The sequence below is a fragment of the Aulonocara stuartgranti genome (assembly GCF_965226115.1).
Source record: "Aulonocara stuartgranti genome assembly, chromosome: 4".
NCBI classification, from domain to species: Eukaryota; Metazoa; Chordata; class Actinopteri; order Cichliformes; family Cichlidae; genus Aulonocara; species Aulonocara stuartgranti.
This window is the reverse complement of record NC_138942.1, coordinates 34,430,083-34,451,814: the sequence shown is the minus strand read 5'-3', so window position 1 is coordinate 34,451,814 and position 21,732 is coordinate 34,430,083. Positions and strand designations below refer to the sequence as shown.

Here is a 21,732-nt window from a genome sequence, read left to right as displayed (position 1 = left end):
CTCTCCCAAAAGAAGAAGAAGAAGAAGAAAAAACCATGTGCGATGGAAACGCACGGGAAAAAGCTTCGTGCGACCGAGCGCGCCGCGAGACGAGCCGCCGGGAGAGCTGAGGATAAGTTTGAGTGGAAGAAAGACGCTCGACACAACCACGAAACACACGAGGAAAGGCAGAGTGGCACCGCACTGACTGCACGTATATATAAATATATATATATAAAAGAGAAAACCCCGGCGTCCCCACTGTAAGCTACCCAAACAATGAAATAAGAGAAGACAGTTTACCTGTGTCAGGCAGTACGGGGAGTACATGGTTATTTTTTAGGAAGGAGACTTGGAGAGCTTATTTAAGTTGGATGGAAGCTCGGTATGGTGCTGCATTGCAATCGCTCGCCGTCCTGTTTCTCTCACTCCATGCTGCTGCAGCTTACAGTAACCCCGCCTAGAAAGTGAAAGCTTGCACAAACTTTCAGGGAAAAAACTTTGTCTCCCTCCCCTCTCCTCTCTGCTCTCCTCTTCGCAGGACTTTTATCGCTCCCCTCTTCTATCCTACTGAAAGCCCCCCCCCCCCACACACACACACACACTCTTTCTATTTTTCACGCAGATTGAAGTTCTTCTTAGTAAAATGTTCGGATTTTGCCACAGCATGAATTTTGCTTTTGGGGACTCTGAATCCGCTGTGCACACGCTTCCCCGCGTCTTTAGGTTCGCAATACTGTGCTTTCGAGCTGCGTTTACTGACCCGTGCATTCCATGTTGAGAGCAAATAATTACCAGAGGGCAGATGAGCCGGTCAGTTACACCGACTTGAGAAGGAAACACGTAAATGCATCAGCAGAGTAGATGAAAGTATATAATTTGAGGAATATTGTGAGAGCACCTCTGATTTCACTGACTTTTTAAATATGCGATGGCCAAGCATGCATTCAGTTGCATAAAACCTCTTAACATAATTCTGCTGAAGGTCCTGATCACAGGAATTCTCTCATGCATAAGTTTACATTTGATTGCACACTTAAATTCATTTACAGGCATTCAAATCGATGCATCATCTCATTGCTGCTGTTAAGTTAAGTCTATTTATTTACTGAACCAGAGTTGACCCAGTCTGAAAAACCCACAACTGTAGCTTGAAAAACCAGTGAAGTGAGTCCAAGCCAAACAGTTACTGTAGCGTTCACTATGAAGTAGAAAACAGCGAAGACAGACGTATAATCACAGTCTTTGAGCGGTATCAAAATACTTCACTGGGGTGTGTGAGGAAAAACACACACACACACACATGAACGGTAGTGAGGGGTACACATATCACATAAAAATCATAAAATAACATTTCTTGGAGCAGGTCCCGAGTGTGGTACAGTGGGAATTTGGGTGGGAGTGAAGTCATTGTGGAAGAAGTGGAGCTGAAATTTTAGGCCTGACGTTAGAGTCCCACAGATTTATGAGGCCTACTGCTTGTGCATTTTTTATTAAATACTGCAAGCCTCTGCAGGCGAAACAAAGAGATCTGGGCTCTGTGTGGCCAATTACTGCACGCGGCCAGATACTCGAGCCAGAGGTGCAGGCGGGGAGGGAGAAAGTGTGTGGTCAGGAGCGCATGTAACGCCACAAAACTGTAACCTCTCGCCCTCGCCGTCGCACAAGGTTAGAATGCCAGCATTCCTTTTCTGTGAATAGGATACATGACTAATGTGAACCACACACGCCCTACAACACATTCACACACAACTTTTGGTTTCCCTTTGGGCAGGTGTATTAACTTCATAACCTGCCTGCAACATGTGCGGAAATCTCTTTGTTTTCAGCTCGCTTTGGTAGCCGAGTGCAAAAGGTTACAGCCTCTGCTCTCTCCGTCCTTTATGGAGCCGACTTGCATGCTCCGCACGCAAACACTCCTCTGCCGTCGCTCCTTAAACGAGCCACACATTTAGTGGTCTGTGTGAGTAAATCTCTCATTAAGTAACACATGGTAGAGCCATATGCTATGGTTGGTGGGTCTGCCGCGGCTCTGCTTTTTCACACGCTTCGCATATACATATTTACCACTGTTCCAGAGTGGCCAGCGCTGTTAGTGACTTCACCCACCAGCTTGGTGCTGTTGTGCAGTCGCACCAGAACTGAGGATTTTATTAAGAAAGTGTCACAGAAGTGAGCAGTAACGATCTCGCAGCCGCTGTGGCCGTGTATCGCGGGGAGGCTTTAGGCTGTGGGTGTGCAAAACAGGCTGTATGAGGATGAAAGTAACCACAAATTTGACGGAGACCCGTGCGCACAGTATTACAGCCGGTGTTGATACCACAACTGTCTATAGGTGGCAACACAGCGGAGCGGAGATAAGTAAGTGTGGTTGCAATGTCTGGCAGAGCAGATGTCATCTCTAGCAGCGCGTCGTTTACATACACTGCACATGCGAGGCTTTGCTTGAAGTAGTTGTTCCCAACCAGGTGGAATCGCCTGTAAACACATCCCTCTCACCAAAGTCACCCTCTAACTTAAGTTCCAAAAGATGCCTCCTTTAATTAATTAAAAAAACAAAACAAAAACATGAGCAGTGCATGAATACACTTTCTAGCAATCTTTTATTTTCTGTTTGTCTAGTTTCACGCACAGACATGTAAGCAAATAGTTTAAACTAAATATCAAAATTTGGGGGGGATTTCAAAATCTTTTCATTGGCTGTTAGTCACATTGGATAAACATCACTTCTGGTCGATTTTAGAAAAATTCAGACATGTTATATTGGCAACATATTATAAAAAGACAAAATATTACAAGTTTCCCTTGCTTTAAAAGCATGGAGTAAGCCAGTTCCAGTGAGTAAATTTAAGGTGGTTGCAATTATTTGTTTGAACTGTGAACAAGGAATTGAGCACACGACCCACTTAATACAGTTAGTACATCTTAGTTTAGCTCCATTCACATGAAAACCACTCATAAAATGTGGATTATTAAAAGGCTGCTATAAATGTTTACAAGGTTTACACATATTATTAACCACAAAACTGTGTTTTATGTCACATTCTAGTGGCTCATGCAAATACAGTAATACATCTGAGTGACAACCCTTAACATGATCACTGTTGCTAGCTAAAATTTGAAGATGACCCACTGTGTCTTGCTTATTTTCTGTCATTTGCACTGCATTGTTACAGAGGTGGATGCTCATATTAAACTTGACCACGAGGTCAACTTGTGTAGAAGTAATCTGTGTGAGCCCAAAGAGCAACGCAAATGTTTTTTTCTACTCTTGGCTCTGTATTATGCCAAGGAGAAGCCCCACCCACTTGATGTTCTTTGTTTGGGAGGGGTAGCCAATGAGATTGAAGTTAGCATAAAAGGAGGGTGTTTTTCAAACGAAGAGCTGCTAAAACAGCTTGTTTTAGACAGTGACTGGAAGATAAAGACGAATCATTTAGACTCTCAAAAAGCTCAGTCATGCAAGGATAGTCTAGTAGAGTGGAAGAATAAAAAATACAGAGCTGGAAATGACCAAAATAGGTCCCCCTTAACACTGTCCTTGGCCACCCAGGTATGGAAACCACATTATTCAACCTCAGCATTGGAGGTCTAAACACAACAGATAAAACTGTGACCACGGCACTGCTGAAATGAATTGTTTGAACTTAAACATTAATAGACTCACTAGCCTTTTCTTAGAAAAGCTGTTACCAAGAAAAGCCAGGTTACAAATGATTAAAAAGAAAAACAATTATGTGGAAAATTCAGTGTCAGCTAGTAAAGTTAAAATACCCCAAAATAAAAAAATAAAAAGTAAGCAAGGTTACCTTTTGCATTTATGGTGTAATGCAAATTCTGTTCTATATTAATTATTCACTGGCTGCAAAATTCTGGGACGTTATTGTGTTTAAATTTCCATTTTTTCTGTGTTTATTTTCCTTTTTCTGTTATTTTTGTGACAAATAAGAAATCACCATTGCAAATGTTTGAGTGATGTGACAGATCATAGATATCCTCTTTCCCCCACTTCTTTTCTTTTCTTTGCAGATATACAGATATCAATCAACGGGGCTGAAGGGGGAAGTGAAATGTACACTGATACTGATGTATCAGAAATAAGCATCCAGGACGATCCTAACGTTATCAGTACAGGTTGTTATAGTTTGCATAACATTATTGTACAAAATGCTCAGGACGACAATGAATGGAGTCGTGACGCACTTTGCACAACACCGAGCCCCCTACATTAGACCTCCCGGCGAGAAGCTGGAGGTCGACGCTCTCCTGTGGACGCTCTCCTGTGGACGCTCTCCTGTGGACGCTCTTGAACTCGCTGCCCCCCGGAATCCAATCCAGTCACAGTGACACCCCTCCCCCTCAACCCCTGTCTCCCAAAACTCTCTTTAGACGGCCGTGCTACCCACTCCTGGCCATAGCACTTCATTTCTTTACCCGGAGACATACAATATAGTGTAGCAACCCAGATTCTCTGAGAGACTTGGCATAAGACTTAACTCTGGGAAACAAAGCCTGTAGCCTAGAAAACTGGCTCCCACCTCATTAATGATCACATTTTCAGTCATACACAGGACCCCCCGCCCCACGCCATCCCGACTCCTCTGCTTTTATTACCATTTTATATCATGCCGATTGCTGTAAATCTCACGGCTTCTTTTTTTAGAAATACTGCTCACTTTTCTCTTACTTTGTAGTTCTTTTTCGTTTTATACATCTAGGCATGCTTCACATTATCGTCGTAATTTGCACTCCCGTGAGACGAGGGCGCTTCGGTGAAGTTGCAAAGGCTTCTTTTTCTTTCCCCCCCTTTTTTTCTTAAATGTGCGTGTGGAAATAATAATTGTAATGGTTTGCAGCTGAGTGGAGGGAGCTGTGAATGACATTATGATTGCGGTGCAATTACCAATAGCATGAAAACGGACTGTCAGTCAGAATAATGAGTAATGACTCCAATAACACATTTAATACCGACACATGAAATAATAATAACAATAATAATAATAATAATAATAATAATAGATGCATACCCTGTATGAATCTGATACTACAAAGCATTCAGGCATCCCAGGACCTCTGGAGGGTTCTTCGTTCAACAGAAAGGTTTCGGTTGCCTGAAATGTAACACAGTGATTCATTAGTTGGTTCTGTATTTAGGATCAGGGAATTTAAAACACACAGAAAAGCTGGTCGCAAAGCTGCAAAAGCAGATTTTGTATGTGAAAATCCTCCTCATCCTGCTGCTCGACCTATTTCATCATCCTCCTCAAGTCCCACCACCAGATAACTACTCAAGATCGGCGTCTTTACACTCTGCACACACGCGCACGATCGTGTGCACTGCCTGCCTGCGCCCATATGCTGTGCAGGCCCGAGGCCCAGCCCTGCCAGTCACTGCCACTTCAATGGGGAGCAAAGTGTTTAGCTGCCGTACCCGCACACAATACTCCGGCACAATGGCATTTCCTGTCCCTGCTATTTCACCTGCATGGTCACTTTTCTGTCAGCCTGCTCTGATTCAGCACAAATCATTCACACACAAACACACACTCACACACACAGCCGCATACAGTAATACACATGTTTGGCAAAGACTCGCACATACAGAGGCCATACGTCTGCCTCCACGGAGACAAAAACAGGCCACTCAAAAGGCCCTGCCCTGCATCCGCTGATAGATGCAGCTAAAGTGTTTATCCCAAGTGTTTGTTTCTATTCAGTGCAGTTCATTTGTATGCTGAGGGACGCGTCAGCCGAGACTTGGGCTCTGAATGAGCATCCATTGCAGTTCTGCTGTCAATTGAGGCAGCCAGGCCAGACAACATAGATGGGAGGAAACCACAGACTGAGGAGCTGGATATGGGAATGGGAGTTCTGCCTGGTTTGCTAGCCTGTGGCTATTACTTTTTAGTCCTAACTGGTACAAATTGCTTTTTGCCAGGCTAAATTTTAATGTCTCTTCTGGAAATCGACTAAACCTATTAGACAAGGGCTAAAAACGTCTGCGTTCATGAAAATAGCTCCGGTTCCATGAGTAAGAGAGTGGAAGTTTTACTCACAATGGGACTTACTTGAGTTTCTGGATATAGGAGAAGAGGGGAAGTAATCTTATTTTCCAGAACTTTACCTTCTTATCTCTCAACATACCTACAGCAGAAACAAACATGCACCCAAAACAGGAACAAACATCGCTCGTAGCCAGCAAGAAAACGTAAAGTTATAGTATTTAAACTGGCATGTGATATAAACAGTTTTTTAGGGAATTTAAACAGATATTAGGTTACTTAAGCATTTGCATATGCAGACAAATACACACATGCGCCGGGTGACATGGGATTGCCCTTAAACAAATACATGCAGAGACACATGCATAAACACGCAGCACTATAATAAGTCCCAGACTTGGACTAACTGAGCTGCGGCTGGAGACACAGGCTATTCATATCCTTCAGAATGAGAGGTTACAGCTCGAGTCTTTTCCCTTTTCCTTTCTACTGTAACACAGGAAGGGCATCTGTGTGTATGATTTCACTCAACGTCTGTGGCAAAAGGTTCAGCAGGCAGGTTGATTAACATAAGACTAACACTGGCTTTGTTAGCGTGGCCTCTCCCACGCACAATAAGTTCAGCGTGTGCCTCGTGAAGCACACGCTCGCTTAAACAAAAGTTAGAATTCGAGTCATCCAAATGGCTAAGAAAACACTGCGCGCGGCGCGCGGCCTCAGCATCCAACCTCTGGCCTGTCATCATTAATATGTGGGGAAACACTGGAGGGAAACCATTTGAAACCATTTGTCCCACTAAATGGTGCCCTTGTCAAGCTCCCCGGGATTTCTGTTAAGCTTTTAAACTGCCCAGTCCAGCTGAAGGATATATTTTACTCCACTGATAATTACAGAGCAGCACAAAACATGGCACTCCACTGGCTCGAGCGGCCTCTTGTTTCTGACATGTTTTAGTCATTTAAGGATGAAAAATAATTTTCACTGCACAGAGGGAATCCCGGCTCGAGGACGCTGAACACCGGATAAACGACAATCTAAAAACACATCGTTTAATGAATGAATCTTTCTCTGTCTCCAGCCCTTAGAGAGCTGCACTGAGGCTCAATGTTGAGTGCAGCTCCCTGAAGCACTGGCCCGCTTTCCTCCTCTGTCAGTTTTTAAGCAGCATAGTATCAATTATACATATATGTGTTTTTCTATATGTATGCAACATATGCCTGATCCATATGCTGGCCCCAAGCTAAAATAGTTGCAGAGTCTCGTGTAATAAACACTTAAAAAGCTCCACTACTCATTTGCTGTCTGCGATGCTGGTTTTTGGTGACTGAAATGAAGCACAGATGATTAAAACAGAGAAGCATCAGCCTGGGTCAGGCTTAAATCCACAGTTCAAATCTCCATATTATTTACATGCATGTATGGGGTAGTTCAAGAGCTTGGGAAATCCCCCAGTTTGTGAATTTTAGCTATTTACAGAGGAAATTTGCAGGAAACTTCATAAAATTGTAAGTATTCTGTTCAGTGGTTGAATATGTTACGTTATGTTTATATCAAGTAATTTTGCTAAATTTACAATTATGGAAGTAATAACTATTATGTACTAAATCATTTGCTGTTTTACATGTTTACAATTCACAATTTGATCATCAATTCTGCCCACAGAAAACAGCAGTACAAGGAATTCCCTCTACGTAACCCTAAACAGAGAACAAATAACAGACTCATCAAGTGGACAGAAAATCTCCAAATGAATGACTGAATGCGAAAATAGAATATCAACGATCACAATTTTTTTCTCTGCCAAAAAGTTTTGGCATGTAAATTTAAACTACAGACGGCGACAGCAAAACAATTGCATTAAACATAAAGAGGTCTGAAGATTTTTAGCTAAAGGTAACACAAACCAGAGAAACAGAACACCCCCCTACCCCCAGCTAGGTTAGCTCTGTTCAGAGAGAACAAGGATTGCTATATTTTATTTATTTTTACTTCACAACTGTTTTATCAAGTCGTTTTATAAAATCCCTCAAGTTGTCTTATTTCTCTGTCCTGTAAAAGCCTAATTGCCAGAATAAGACTAAGACAATAATAAGCTCATAGTATCAACCTCGAAGGTAGTAATTTGTCACTTATTGCTTCAAACTATTGCAGATTTTATAAAAGTAAACGTATACTTCATAACAGCTAGGTTTTATTTCCCCCCCAACATGCTTACACTAGCAGTGTTACCTGAATTAGCATAAAAATGTTAGGCATGAATCTGGAGCTAGCTTAAAATAAAAACTAGAAATTGGGATAAATAACTAGCTTAGCTCTGTCCAACCCTTCTATTAAGCTGTCTTACCAAATGTTTTTTGTGTCCTCGCTAGCACAACATTATTTGTGAGACTATGTCGCTGTACTTTTCTTTGTTCACAAAGAAAAAGTTCAAACAGGTTAGCTTAGCACCTGCTAAGCTAGGTTAAAGTGAATCTCATGAAGAAAGTGAAAAGGCGTACTCTAATTTTCAAATATTTTCATATTGTAGTGAAAACATTTATTTTAGTGTATTATTGTTGTTGTAGATTGCTAAATGAGCCATATGAGCAACATCCTGCTGTTGCTGAATTCAAGGTGAAACCGCAACCGGCTGTCAGTTGAAGCGGTCATGCCCTTGATTATGAATAGGCACTTTGAGCTGCTAATTGCTCTAATATGTTTACAAGTTAGCCACTCGCTGTTTTAACCTTTTAGTTGATTTTACACAACTCACTTCGCTTTTTGTGGAAAATGATAGAAAAAAAGCAAAAGCAACAACTATAACAGGCTGGGCAGTCACCTAGCACCAGCGCTACCTTCGTTTAGTCGCATCTGAGACCAATCTCAGACACAACTGAGCATGAATACGAATCATGATCTCTACAATACCTCAGCTGCACTTACTCTGCTCAATTCTCTCTGACATCCACGTTTACAATAAGTGAGATCTAAAAGGGGGACAGATGCCTAAGTTGGCTGCCTCACATGGAATTAGATTAATCAGAGCGCATATACATATGGCCCACCTTCCTCTGTCTCCCACTTTGTCTTGTTCACACAAAGATACACAACAGCCCAGAAACCACCTGGGTTTCCATATTTCTGAATACGCGTCGATCCACCAGTGGTGGGTATCTTCGCAGTCACTGATTAACAGCCTTCTGATCATTCCGCCGCACCGTCCTAATCATTTGCAGACTTGTCTGTATGAGCTCAACAGTTCCTAGAGGATCAGAGACTTCTGCGGCAAAACATAACTGACATCCTACTCAGTCCTGCTCCATTCAGCCTTAATTGTATCCTCATTCTTCACCTGGTAACAAGCTAACAAACCTGTGCAGATGTGGCAAGCACATCAAAGAGAGGGAGGGATGGGAGGGGGAACTTGTTTGTAAAAAAAAATGTGTGGGGGAATATGAAAGGGGAAATTTACGTTGTGTGAGTCCAAGCCAGCGCCACCTCAGGGAGAAATGCTGGAAAAATGTGATATTTTACACCTGCATCTCAGGAGGTGGGGAATAAGAGACAAGGAGGGGGGTGGTGGTAATTAGAGGAGTGTGCGTGCTTGCATGCGTGCGTGTGTGTGTGTGTGTTCGTAAAGGATTTTTAGTATGTTTCTGGGTCTTGCCGCCGGTTCTTCTGCAGCATTCAATTTGGTATGATACATTCGATGCCAGATTATTAAAAATGCTAAACCTGGTTACGAATGCTAAAAAAAAGTGTTGAAATTTTAAACAAATATGCTAATATTGTTAGAGTGATAAATAGCTGGAAAGCCCTGTTTAATGAATAATGCTATTGGCTCTAATTCCTCATTAAGGCCCTAAAGAGGAGAGTGAAGAGAGAAAATACATGTATTGTTGTGATTTCCCCCCCTTTTCTCCCCCCCAAATTAAACTCAGAAGGCATAAGATACCAGCACCTTCCCAAATTAAGTTCATTCAAATTACTTGGTTACACAGCTGGTGTGCATTCTGGTGTGTCTTGTGAAACCAATTAATGTGAGGCTTCAGTCTTGATAAGATAATTAAAGGAGGGCTAGAATAGAGATGGAGGAGTTTGAAGTGTTCAGGCTCGTGGTACAAAATAAGACTTCCTTTAAACTGCAAAAAAACTTTGCCTTGAATCAAGTTAAAATAAAATCTGTGTGATTTGTTCTGCCATTTCCAAAGCAAACTGATCTGATCTGGGGGCTTAAGTCAAATTATGCTCATACTGAAGGGTCTGCGTTATTTCTAGATTATTATTTGCTTAAACTAACAAGTGAGATTATCTCACTCCAGTGTTTTGACTTTGTATATTTTTAGAGCTCACTTAAAGAAGTTAAAACTGCATGGTTTTGAATCTGGCTTCCTGTACTAGGCGTTATGCATTCCCTGGGAACGTTTGAATTAAAATATATGTTTAGATTTTGATTTTGTTCTATAAGAAGAGATGCTTTTTTGTATTAACTGTAGCAAACAACTGTCAAAACATCCTGTAAAACACAGTAATGTGGCATTCTTTCTAAATACAGCTGAATCCCGTGACCTCTCGGGCCTTTGATGAAATCTTACAATCTTAATGTTTACACCCCGTTTTTCTTGGATTTGACCTTCATTCTCTTGCTCGCGTCTGCTCGTTTGAGCAAACTTGCAGAGCACAGCGTAGCCGGCAGAACACGGTCAATATAAAGACATTTATAACTGTAGTAACTTGATGAAGCAATCGCAACATTTTAATTTGGCGGTGCCGTGTGTGCTGGTAGTTTCAGTTGTGCTGCACTCAGACTTTGAGCGTTGCAGATGTTCGATATGGTTTCCAATTCTTAACAAAGGTGTTTTGTAAGTTAAAGAAGAAGCAGAATGAAAGGAAAATCCCCAACAATCAGACAGTCTGCTATGAGGAAGCAGTTGGTGATGATGAGAAGGAAGAACTCCCTTTTAAAAGGAAGAGGCCTCCAGCAGAACCAGTCTTATGTAAGCATCTGCTGCAACCGGTTGGTGGGTAAGAGAAAATAGTAAAGAAAAAAGTGGGGCACACACGTCTGTGAGTGCAGTGGTTCGCTTTTTTCTCTCCAAGAACAATGTTAAGGTTTAACTAGCAATAGTACACCACGACTGAGTTAATGAGTTAATCGCTTCTGTCCAGCTTCAGGCTGGTTGTTAAGATGTTGAATACAGCAATATTCTGAAAACGCAACCAACAGGCATGCAGACTGTGACCCTGTTCAGCATAAGAAATGTTGTTTTTAAAGATTCAGATCTGTGTATTGCACTCAGCAGTGATATAAGGATTTTAGAGTAGTAATACTGAAATGGATAAATATGAAAATACTCCATTTAGAATCCATTCATTGTATTTACTATACAGAGCACTGTCCAGCCTGTAAAACCATTTGTCATGTGTTTCGTGGGTCTATTAAAAATGCTAAAAATGTTTTGAGGCCCAAAAAAAAACTGCCCTGTTGATGTCATAATGATGTCACTAGAGTTTTCTTGACATTTCAGTCTATTAAACGCACACACAAAAAAAATATATTACCAGTATAGGAATGGAGTCTGAGCTGAGTGAGCTTAACTTAATGAAAATGTAATGAAATTGAATTGAATTTAATGAAAGATGTTACTGAGCTGCACTGAGATCTGGGATTCAGCTTTTCTCAGTTTGAATTATTAGCTTAGCTAAGCTTAGCTCAGACTACCCCAACTGTAACCAGTAAACCACTGGAGTATTACTGTACGTTTTATCTTTTGAGACACTCTTTCATGAACTTGTGATTCGTTTAGCACAACAAGGATCTCATATTAAGGAAGCTGAATGACTGAGGTGATTACAGCTTGTGATATATCCACTGTAGCCCCTCGGCTGCACACTGTTAAAATCACAACAGCTTAAAAACCAGTCAACCTGACAAGCACATCTGAGCTCACTATACTAATATTTATGCTGTTTGACTGTATATCAGAGTTTCCATCTTTAAACTACAGCAAAAGCTTACACGCTGCATAAGCTATTATAGCCTCCTTGAAGCCTTATTTATTTTTCCAGAGAAACGTCAAGGCCAGGACAAACATAATAGCATAATATTCTGTATACAGTGAGGGATGACATCACTGGCAACAACGGCCAAGATGGAGATCACACAAGACTGGAAAACCGCTTGTCTGATCATCATGTGGTGGGCTGTACACACACACACACACACACACACACACACACACACACACACACACACACACACACACACACACACACACACACACACACACACAGGGGCAGAGTGCAGGATACAGTTACCACAGCTATTTACACAGCACTCTGTGATTCTATTTTTTTTAATCTTTAGTTCCTGCACTATATATCACACATATGTTTACCACGGAGAATCCAGTGTAAACTTTGCATTTGGCTATATATTTAAAACACCGCTTGCATTGCTTATTGTAAAGGTCCGGTCTGTCTGTAAATCATCATTTTGGACCCATAATGTCATCTTTGTATTTCCTGATGATGGCTCAAACTTTCTGTTTACTTTCTGGCACATAGGGAAAAATCCATAACCTATAAATCCTCGTGTATATATAGATCATCTGTAAAGAAAAGTAGTGTTTGAATATTTATTTCTGTGGCAGAGATGGCGAACTGGCCTCGGGGAAAGCTAACAGGAGTCTGACACTGATTGACAGATGCCTCCAGTGCCGTCTGACTAAACTAACATGCAGTTGAAGTGTTTGGCACAAAATCAACACAACACACATATAGCCTTTGAAAATAAATAAATAAGGTTTTTTTTAAAAGAGGTGAGTTGCTGCTATAAGTAGGAGAATAACAAGTGGGGATAATCTCATGTGAGGCCTGTCCTGAATTCTGTATCATTTTTACTGATGAGCTTCTTGGGCAGCTGCCATGTCAGCAAGGATGCTCGTAAACAAATAATTATTCATACTAATAATCTTCCATATTCATGTGCAAATAAGATCCATTCCTGGGTATCTAAGCAGCTTCAAGGTTGTATGTGGGAGGTTCCCCTAACTATTGCCTGACTTGAAACATTTCATGCCAAAAAAGAATTTCTAAGGGTCAAGGATGTGTGAGCTCTCTTTCATAGTTTTGCATAAAACAGACTTTCTTATTACTAATTTTAAAACCTAAAAGCACTTCATTCAAATGAATGCTTTCGCAAGCCTCACAGAGAGTAGATTTCTCATTTAACATGTTAAAAGAAAATCGGGATAAAACATGAAAAACGTCTTCTGTTTGAAAGGACTCAACTCAAACGAAAAAGGAAACCTTGGATAAAATCTCATAAGCTGATGTCTGCTTAAAGAATCCTCAAACAAACTTCAGTTAGAGTTCGAGAAGCATTACAAACGTTTGCTTTGTGATACCACTGGATTTCCCTGAATGGGACAAATAAACCACCTGCGTAATTAAGGATTTAGTCCCTGCGTAATTACGCACAAATCAAATGGCCACTTAATAGAACGCTGGCGCAAACAATAAGTTCCATCCTGCTACAGCCAACTTTCCAGACTCTGGTAAACCTTGCCTTTAGGTGGGATTTGTGCTCTAGGATCCTTCCCACATGCAACAGTGAAACCTTTACATACTGTATGACACCTCTATTATGGATGTTGTGCCATAGGTCCTATCATGTATGCGACTATAAATAGACTAGCCCAGTCTGTGAGAGGAGTCATGTTCTCCGTGTGGATGAAACGGCAGAAGGCAGTAGGCATCGAGCGGTGAACTGAGAGGGCTGGACACTAATTTGGCCAGCAGGTTGGAAAGAAAAAATTGGCAACAACGTATGTAACTATTAAAATAAGGTGGATTAGGTTTTCCTTCCAGCAACATCCTTTCAAATGTACATGCAGCTCCTTAGCAAGGAAATCTCCCCACATTTTTAAAACAACCATAAGATCCTAATGAGTCTAACTGTGACAGCAAACAGATTCAGGTAGGTGGAGGGACTTGGCACATACTTTGTGACTGTTACACATTAGCCACACCAAATACACACACACACAAACACACACACGCACACGAAATATAAGATAGCTCACTAAACTATAAAGCACAGAATCATTAAAACGATGAACAAGTACAATGATTGTCAAAGCTGACTGCATAAATGAGCAAATTATTGGTTTACATAGCACGTACCATTGTGGTGTGAGGATATGTGCCAACACTCTCAAAGACCCATTTTCCACTCTGAAAAGTTCGGCTTCCAAAAAAAAAAAAAAAAAAAGTGAGTGGGAGAGAGAAAACTGCTCGGTTTCTTGCTCAGCTGGGCCTTATACCGGAAGCAAAAGAGCCCTAATGCACGGCCTGCTGCCCGGTAAACATTTTTTGGGATAAAGTGAAGTCAGCTCTTCTCAGTCCAGGCAAACGGGACGCAGAGTCGTACAATCCAAGCGGTCTGCCTCCCGACTTCTTCATGCAAGGTGTTTATGTGCGGCTTTCAACTCGTGATAGTTCCACGAAACTCGAAGCTGCGCGCGCCTGGCTGCACTCTCAGTCCCGGTGCCGTCACGTCCCCGCACCGAGTCCCCGAGCTACGTGCCACCGAGACGCTGCACCGTCAGAGCCCGAGTGTCGGAGCAGAAGCCTGGCCGCGCACCGACAGTAAGTAGCCTGCCCTGCGCTCTCAGCTCACGCGCTCACCAAATCAGCTGTTGCTCCTCCAGACTGGACGCCGCGCGCTCTCTCCCCTTGCATGCTCAGGCGTCGCCGATCACGTAAAAGTGCAGTCCGCTTCTCGGTTCTTCTCCACCTGTCCTCCACCCCCTTCTCAGTGTCGGCACAAAGTTGCTGGGAGGACCGCGTCTGAAACAAAACTCAGCATGTGGCAGCGCGAGTGTCGCAACATCCGCGAGCGGGACCTCAGCGGACGGTCTGTGATCTGAAACCCAAAAACAAAGAGGTGAAACGTGCGTCTGTCTCCCCGTGTGCGCGACTGTGTGTGAGTGTGTGAGTGTGTGACATCGAGCAGCTATAATTAAGTAAACAAAATGCGAGAAGTGAGCGCACAGCGTGGCCGCCTGCACGCACCACTGAGGACGAAACGGTGTCCTGCGGCCGCGGCCGAAGAAGCGGAGCGGAGGGCTGGTGAATTATTAATAACCAGAGCGGTTCACAGTCTGTCGTGTTCAGTGAGTAACCAGGGCGGCAGCTGGGGGTTTAGAGGAATTAAATACGGGCTCAGAGTAAACCGTGGACGCAGGGGATTAGTAGCTCTCACCGGCAACAGTGTAGGGGCAGCTCGGGGCCGATAGAGAGGGCGGGAGGGAGCGGAGGTTCTAGGGAGCAGTGGGGGAGACGGCGGAGGTGGTAGGGTAGGACATTTTTTTTGAGTGCAAATTTAATAGTCAGCCTAAATGGATGGGTGGTATGTACGTGAACACGTGTCACTTAAAATTTAAATATGAGCTCCAGCTGCTGAACAAAAACCTACAATCTAAACAAAAATCTCCATCTATAGCTGATATTTTTATGTAGTACATTTTCATTAATCGAAATTACCCCACGCCCCCACGTAAAAGACTCCCATTTGTTGACACTTGACTAACCATAGAAGAGTTTCTCTGAGGATAAAAAAAATAAAGTGATAATAAACTGAAGTGGGCTATAACCCTCTGCTGCCCGCATATGTTTCCATTTTAATGGCGAAACAATTCAAATAAAAATAAAGGCAAGTTTACAAAAAAGTCTCTATTTAAAATGTTTAACCGGATTTAAGACATTTTAACACCTTAGTTTTTGCCAGATTTTACGCACAGCCAGCACCGCAGGCTGACCGACTGCAAGCCCCAATAGTGCAAAGCTATAAACCAAATCCTTAAAAAACAGAAGAAAAAAGAGAATAAACTCCTCCTCTCTCTCCTCTGTGTCTTGATCCGTTCAAATTACTGATGTGTTTATTTCGCCATGAATGCAGCGAACAGTTTGAGCACAAGTTTGAAACAGTGAGGTTAGAGAGAGAGCGCAGGTGCATGACTTCTGGCTGGAGCCTTCACCACTTCCCCCCAAGTTTTTATTCCCCACAAATATCCAAATCAGCCCAGGAAATTCAGATGGAATTTCAGCCGACATCTTTTTTTAAAACACGACAATAGATGTCTTTTTAATGAATAAATTACCAAGAGCGAGTTTTAACCTTTTATGGGTAAAACGCAGTATTTTACGGAAGTGCGCAACTGCAGACGTCACGCATCGAAATGATGAGCAGAGACAAAAAGGATTCCTCCTGATGCCAGTTTACACCGTGTTGGTTCAACTTCAGCACTTCACACACAGTTAAAGAAAAAGCTGCCGGGCTCAGAGTGGCTGTGGTTCGTTGCGTGGAGATTTCAGTGACAGAGAAGTCCCTTCGTGTCTGAGTTCACACTAAATGTAAAGCTGCATTCATTCTTTTCCCATAAAAAATGTGATTTTTTTATGGGAAAAACCAAAACTCTGGGTTATGAAAAATGATAAGGCTGCTTTTTTAAAATAAAATAACGTCTCCCTAAATCTACACTGAAACTAAAGACACACACACACACACACACACACACACACACACACACACACACACACACACACACACACACACACACACACACACACACACACACATTCTCTATTTCTTTTTCTTTAAGTTTTCATTTCTGGATGACAGTTAGGGTCATTTCTGAATCCTAATTGTGCACAAATTCACTGTCACTTGATGCAAAATCAGACATGTACGGACTGTCTCAGTGTCTCTAATCACCACAATCTGGGATTCAGTTTTAGAGAAACAGCATTAAATAACTGTGGGTTCTGTGATCTGTTTCAAAAGAAACAAAATGAAGTGACATTATTTAAAATTCTAAAGGAAAAATTACAACCTGAATACACAAAAGAAACATTTACACAGCAAATAACCAGTTTAGGCCTCGAGTTTCTTTTATTTCATTTGTTTTAAAAAAAAAAGCTGATATACATATAATTAGACCATCTAAAAATATATTCAATGTTTGACCAGAATTATTTTATGGACAATATGATCTGAAATATGTAATTTAAAAAAGATCCACAAAAGCATAAATAATGTGTAAAAATATGAATCTGTTCATTTAAATTGCAAGTAACACATTCAAAGCATGAAATGATGTCAAATCGCCTGATTTATTATCAATTTACATTTTTAATTTGAATGATTAATTATTTAGTTTTTTTCTTTTAAACTGTGTGTGTGTGTGTGTGTGTGTGTGTGTGTGTGTGTGTGTGTGTGTGTGTGTGTGTGTGTGTGGCCTTCCAGTGAGCGGCCTGCTAGAGAAATCAAGTCTTCATCATGGGAGACAAATACATGAACTTAAGGCCTCCGTGGGAGTGGAATCATTTCAGTGTAATCAGTTCCAAGCTGCTTTGTCTTTTACTTATTTTTTCTTTGCTCTGTCGACGTTATACAAAACGTTTCTTTAAAATTTAGTCAAACTGCAGCTTTTTATGATACCAATGCACAAACTGGCACCCGAGAAAAATACAGAAAGAAAGAAAAAAGGCACGAGTCTCGTGTTTGTAAAGGGACGAGTCTGAAACATAGAACAGAATGGCTTCAAGCGTCACCTGATCAAAAATCAAAACTCCAAACAAACAAAGAAGCAAAAAAGAAAAGATATAAAGTCATGCCACTCTGATGTGACACTCGTTTCATTCATTCACGCTCCTCTTGACTTCTTACTTGACCTTGAAATATTGGATTTCGAGCAATGAACTTCACTTGAACTTATACTTGAACTACATTTATATATATATATATATATATATATATATATATATATATATATATATATATATATATATATATATATATATATATATGTGTGTGTGTGTGTGTGTGTGTGTGTGTGTGTGTGTGTGTGTGTGTGTGTGTGTGTGTGTGTTTAATCCATCATTTCAGAGGTGTTGGATGCTGGGCCGGCTGGGAGCTTTATAAAAAAATGAGAACAAAACATTTTCGAAATGTAAACCAAACTCTGGGTTATTTACAAAAAGGCTAAAGGCAAAAATGTGCACCCGATTGCTTTGTTTTTGTAGCTACAAACACACCAGCGATGGTTAGTTGAGATGGCACTATTTAGTGCAGCAAAGCTCGGATATAAGCGAGGCCACAGCACAAAAACCTGTAGATGCGCATTTTTGCACGCATCTGTGCTTTGTGGGAAAAAGCTCACCTCTCATTTAAAAAGTAAGAAATTCCTGTCTTTATCTATACATTGCCATATAGTGTCTCCACATCTGACCCGAATGCCCCCCTCATCATTCTGCACCGGTCCAAACCGGCAGCTTGCGCTAATTTGCTGGGGGGGGGGGAAGCCCTTTCTTTGGTCTCTCTCCTCTCCCGGTCCTATATACCGTCTCTCCCAGGAGGTTTACACAAACTGTGAGACAAAAGTTCCACTAGGCAACGGCCTGTCGAGGAATGCTGACCTTGGCACGGCCAGTGGAATCGGCTCGGCCGTTCTTTCGTTTCTTATGGTTTGAATTAAGGCGCATTTGACCTGCGCCAACTTCCAAGAGTTGCCACGGAGGCGAACGGGAGCCGTGCTATAGGTTACTGCTGTTGCTGCCTGCGCTGAATGAAATGATAAAAAAAGAGAGGGAGAGAAAGGGGGCTGCAGACCAACGATGAAACGCGAGAGGACAGAAAATACTGACCAACTAACAATCGCTTTAGCAGGAATGTAGGAGCAGGCCGTTAAAAACAAACAGAAAGATGTTAGAACGGACAAACAACAGCGATGAAATCAAGTAAAAGATATACAGTAAAGCAATCTGATGAGCAGGAATGGATCTGAATCTTTCACACGAGTGAAAGTGGCGTCATCAGAAAGAAAAGGGAAATTCTGAAGGAACAGCTGGAAAAATAATGACCCCTATTCACACTGTTAGGCTTACTACATTATTAATATCAGTGCATTAAAGTGCGTTTTAGAGACATTTTACTGATGAGTAATGTAGTCTGAAGCACTTATTATCAATATCTCTAAAAAGGTGGTCAACCCCCCCCAGACCAAACCGAAAACACAAATGACAACCAAACGTGGACGATTAAAATGTACAACCCCTTTAAATGTTTCAAATGTAAAATAAAAGCACCACAACACCACCTTTGATTATTCCACAGCTCTTAAATGTTCTGGAACAGCAAAAGGAGAGCAGTGGCAGCTTTGCACCGAGGAACATCCTAAGTTAGATCAGGTACACTCCCTGTTGGGCATCACAAAACATTACAATCCTGCTTTTCACAGGGTCACTCCCTGTGAAAAGCAGGATTGTAATGTTTTAGGCATTAAATTACTTCATGCCTAAACGCTTGAGTAAAGAGATTATAGTGGGGAAAAGGGACAGAGAGTGTCACCTGCGTGTTTAAGCAGAGAAAATGAACAAATACTGCAGAGATAGACAGAAAAACACTGATTGAAATAAATCACGTACTGTTTTAAAAGAATTTTAATTTAGTTTTTTGTATGTTTTTCATGTCAAAGTAAAGTATTTCTATATCTACTGATTTACCGCTGATTAATCTGTAAATCCCTGAGGACCTTTGATATACAGGTTAAGGTTTAATTAGCTGAGTTTAGAAATTTGCCTAATTACCACAAGACCCTTGAGGAAGTGTGTTATTGGCCCTTTGTACATAAAAGCAGAAAAGCAGCGTTAAGCAGGATTAGACTAAAGTCACCTTACTTTAAATATATAAAAGGATTTGCTGATTGGAGAAGAAAGTCTGTTTTTAATTGTTTGGGTTATTTATAGTAAATCTTACAGGTAGTAGAAACACTCACTACACTTTAAAGGGACACCACATTTATGGAGACGTCTGTGCTCTGAACCGGCATCAGTCTGATCGGTTTTCTCCCATGCAACCAAATTATGAGGTAGTGTGATTGCTGAGCACACACACAGCGCACACGTGCAGATGTTCGTCCACCTGCAGGCTGAGCGCTGAAATGAACAACACCTGAAGAAAGATGACTGGTGGAGCCTCAGGCCCTGCGAACCACTGATTGGCTCAGCTGAGGATCTGGCTAACTGATGCTGAGCGGCGTCTGTGTATGCGTGTGTGTCTTTGTGTGTGTGTGTGTGTGTGTGTGTTTATGTGTATCTCTCGGGGTATCCCACCCTCCCCTGCCTTATCAGGCAGCTCCACGGCACCGCTAGAGGAGTGCTGCTCTCAGGAGGGCAGGGCTACCAGCACACCGCTTATCTTCTACCAGCAAGGAGGGTTTATAGGTCTGATTAACTCACTGTTTGCATGTGTTGTGTGTATGAGAAAAGAAGAGAGAGGGAGCTGCGGTGTATAATTGTGTATTGTGGACTAATTGTGTGTGGGTGATTGTGTGTGCGGCGGCTGTGTAAGTGGATGCCAGTGTGAGGAAGGTGTACACTCAAGAGCTGTGAAGCACTCGGTGAGCCACCCAGCGAGCACACATCCAAACCTCTTGTTCCCTCAGTGAGTCGTAGCTCTCCAGAGGCTCACCCAGGAAGTAACACAATGGCTCTGTCGGGGTTGAGTGTTGTGTGTAGGCGACAACATACAGCACCCGACAAAAGCCCGTCTCGCTTCAATGGATTATGAGGCTAGAAACCCAAAAAACAACAAAGACCAAAACAAAACTGTCTTGTTGGTCAAATTTATATCAAATAGCAACCATCTCGATGATCCTAGCGCACATTCTAGCAGTGGTATGATTTGCTCTGGTTTAGGTCCAGTCGATACCGCCAGAGAGAGTGGATGTCTGAGGGGGGAGGAGGTGGCAAAGGGAAGAGTGTGCCCCCTTCCCAAACCTCACACAGGAGAAAGCATGGCTGCTATAATCTCTTTTCCTGGCTCTCAATGAAAGAGAAAGGAAGCGGCACTGGAGCCTGGGTCCGCTTAGATCCGCTGCCCCTCACCCCAACACTATCTCTTATCTGCTATCTCATTTTTTTCCCACTGTCTATCTGCCCTTCTTTTGCTCCTGCTCTGCATTCTTTGATTCTCATTCAGAATCCATGCGTAGCCACGCTTCACTGTTCAACCAGCTTGCTTTGCTTGCTGGGACTGTGATCATATCCCACACCTTTCAGCTGCTGCTTGTCAGATCTCCGGTACAATGTGTGCCTGTGCTCGTCTTTGTGTTCCTCTCTTTTAACCCTGCTGCTGCAGGAGTACTTCTGGGATGATCCCAGTGTGGGTTTGTCAGCGGCTCCAGAGTGAAATCTGTAAAAAATATTCATGGCTCCCAGAAGATAAATTCTTTAGTGATTCTAAAATTCATTTTTACTTGCAAGTTGACATTTTGGGTGTTTTCCGAAATATTTTGACTGCACTGAAAGAACTGGTATAAAATTATGGCACATGCTTCCATCCAAGCCTATCCAAGACGACTCCAGCTGACACTCGGTGAGAGGCAGAGGTGGGTAGATTCCATCAAAGAGCTGACATAGAGAGACAGGCAACCAGTCACCTGGACAATTTTCAATCAACTAATTATTGGAAATTCCCCTATTTTAAATTTAGCACCACAGCCAGCCCAAACCAGGAGAAATATCAGCCCAGGATGAACTTTTTTTCCTTACCATTGACTGGGACACTGGAATTTGCCTCATATCTCATTTATAAGTTTGATTTTCACTCTGTCTTTATTCAGGTTTAGGCACCAAATCGTCTTAGTTTTAGAACAAGTAGCTATTCTGAAAAAGACTGAACTGCAGTGTTTTCTTGGATATGAGG

General features: G+C 42.0%; 1 protein-coding gene across 6 annotated transcripts in view; it reads right to left on the bottom strand.

Annotated features, from left to right (window-relative positions):
- nfixb (nuclear factor I/Xb) overlaps positions 1-15,066 on the bottom strand; it is a 135,184-nt gene extending 120,118 nt beyond the window's left edge. Inside the window, exons 1-2 of one of the 6 annotated variants that reach the window (XM_082529186.1) lie at positions 14,148-15,066; positions 5,007-5,090 (exon numbers count right to left, since the gene is read on the bottom strand). In XM_082529186.1, coding sequence (XP_082385312.1) covers positions 5,007-5,090; positions 14,148-14,150 — 87 coding nt within the window. In that variant the 5' untranslated portion in view covers positions 14,151-15,066. Of the gene's footprint in view, positions 1-282; positions 518-5,006; positions 5,091-14,147 lie in introns of those variants that run through there. The other 5 variants (XM_082529189.1, XM_082529192.1, XM_082529185.1 and 2 more) reach the window with 5 other exon arrangements.
- Between the last annotated feature and the right edge of the window lie 6,666 nt (positions 15,067-21,732).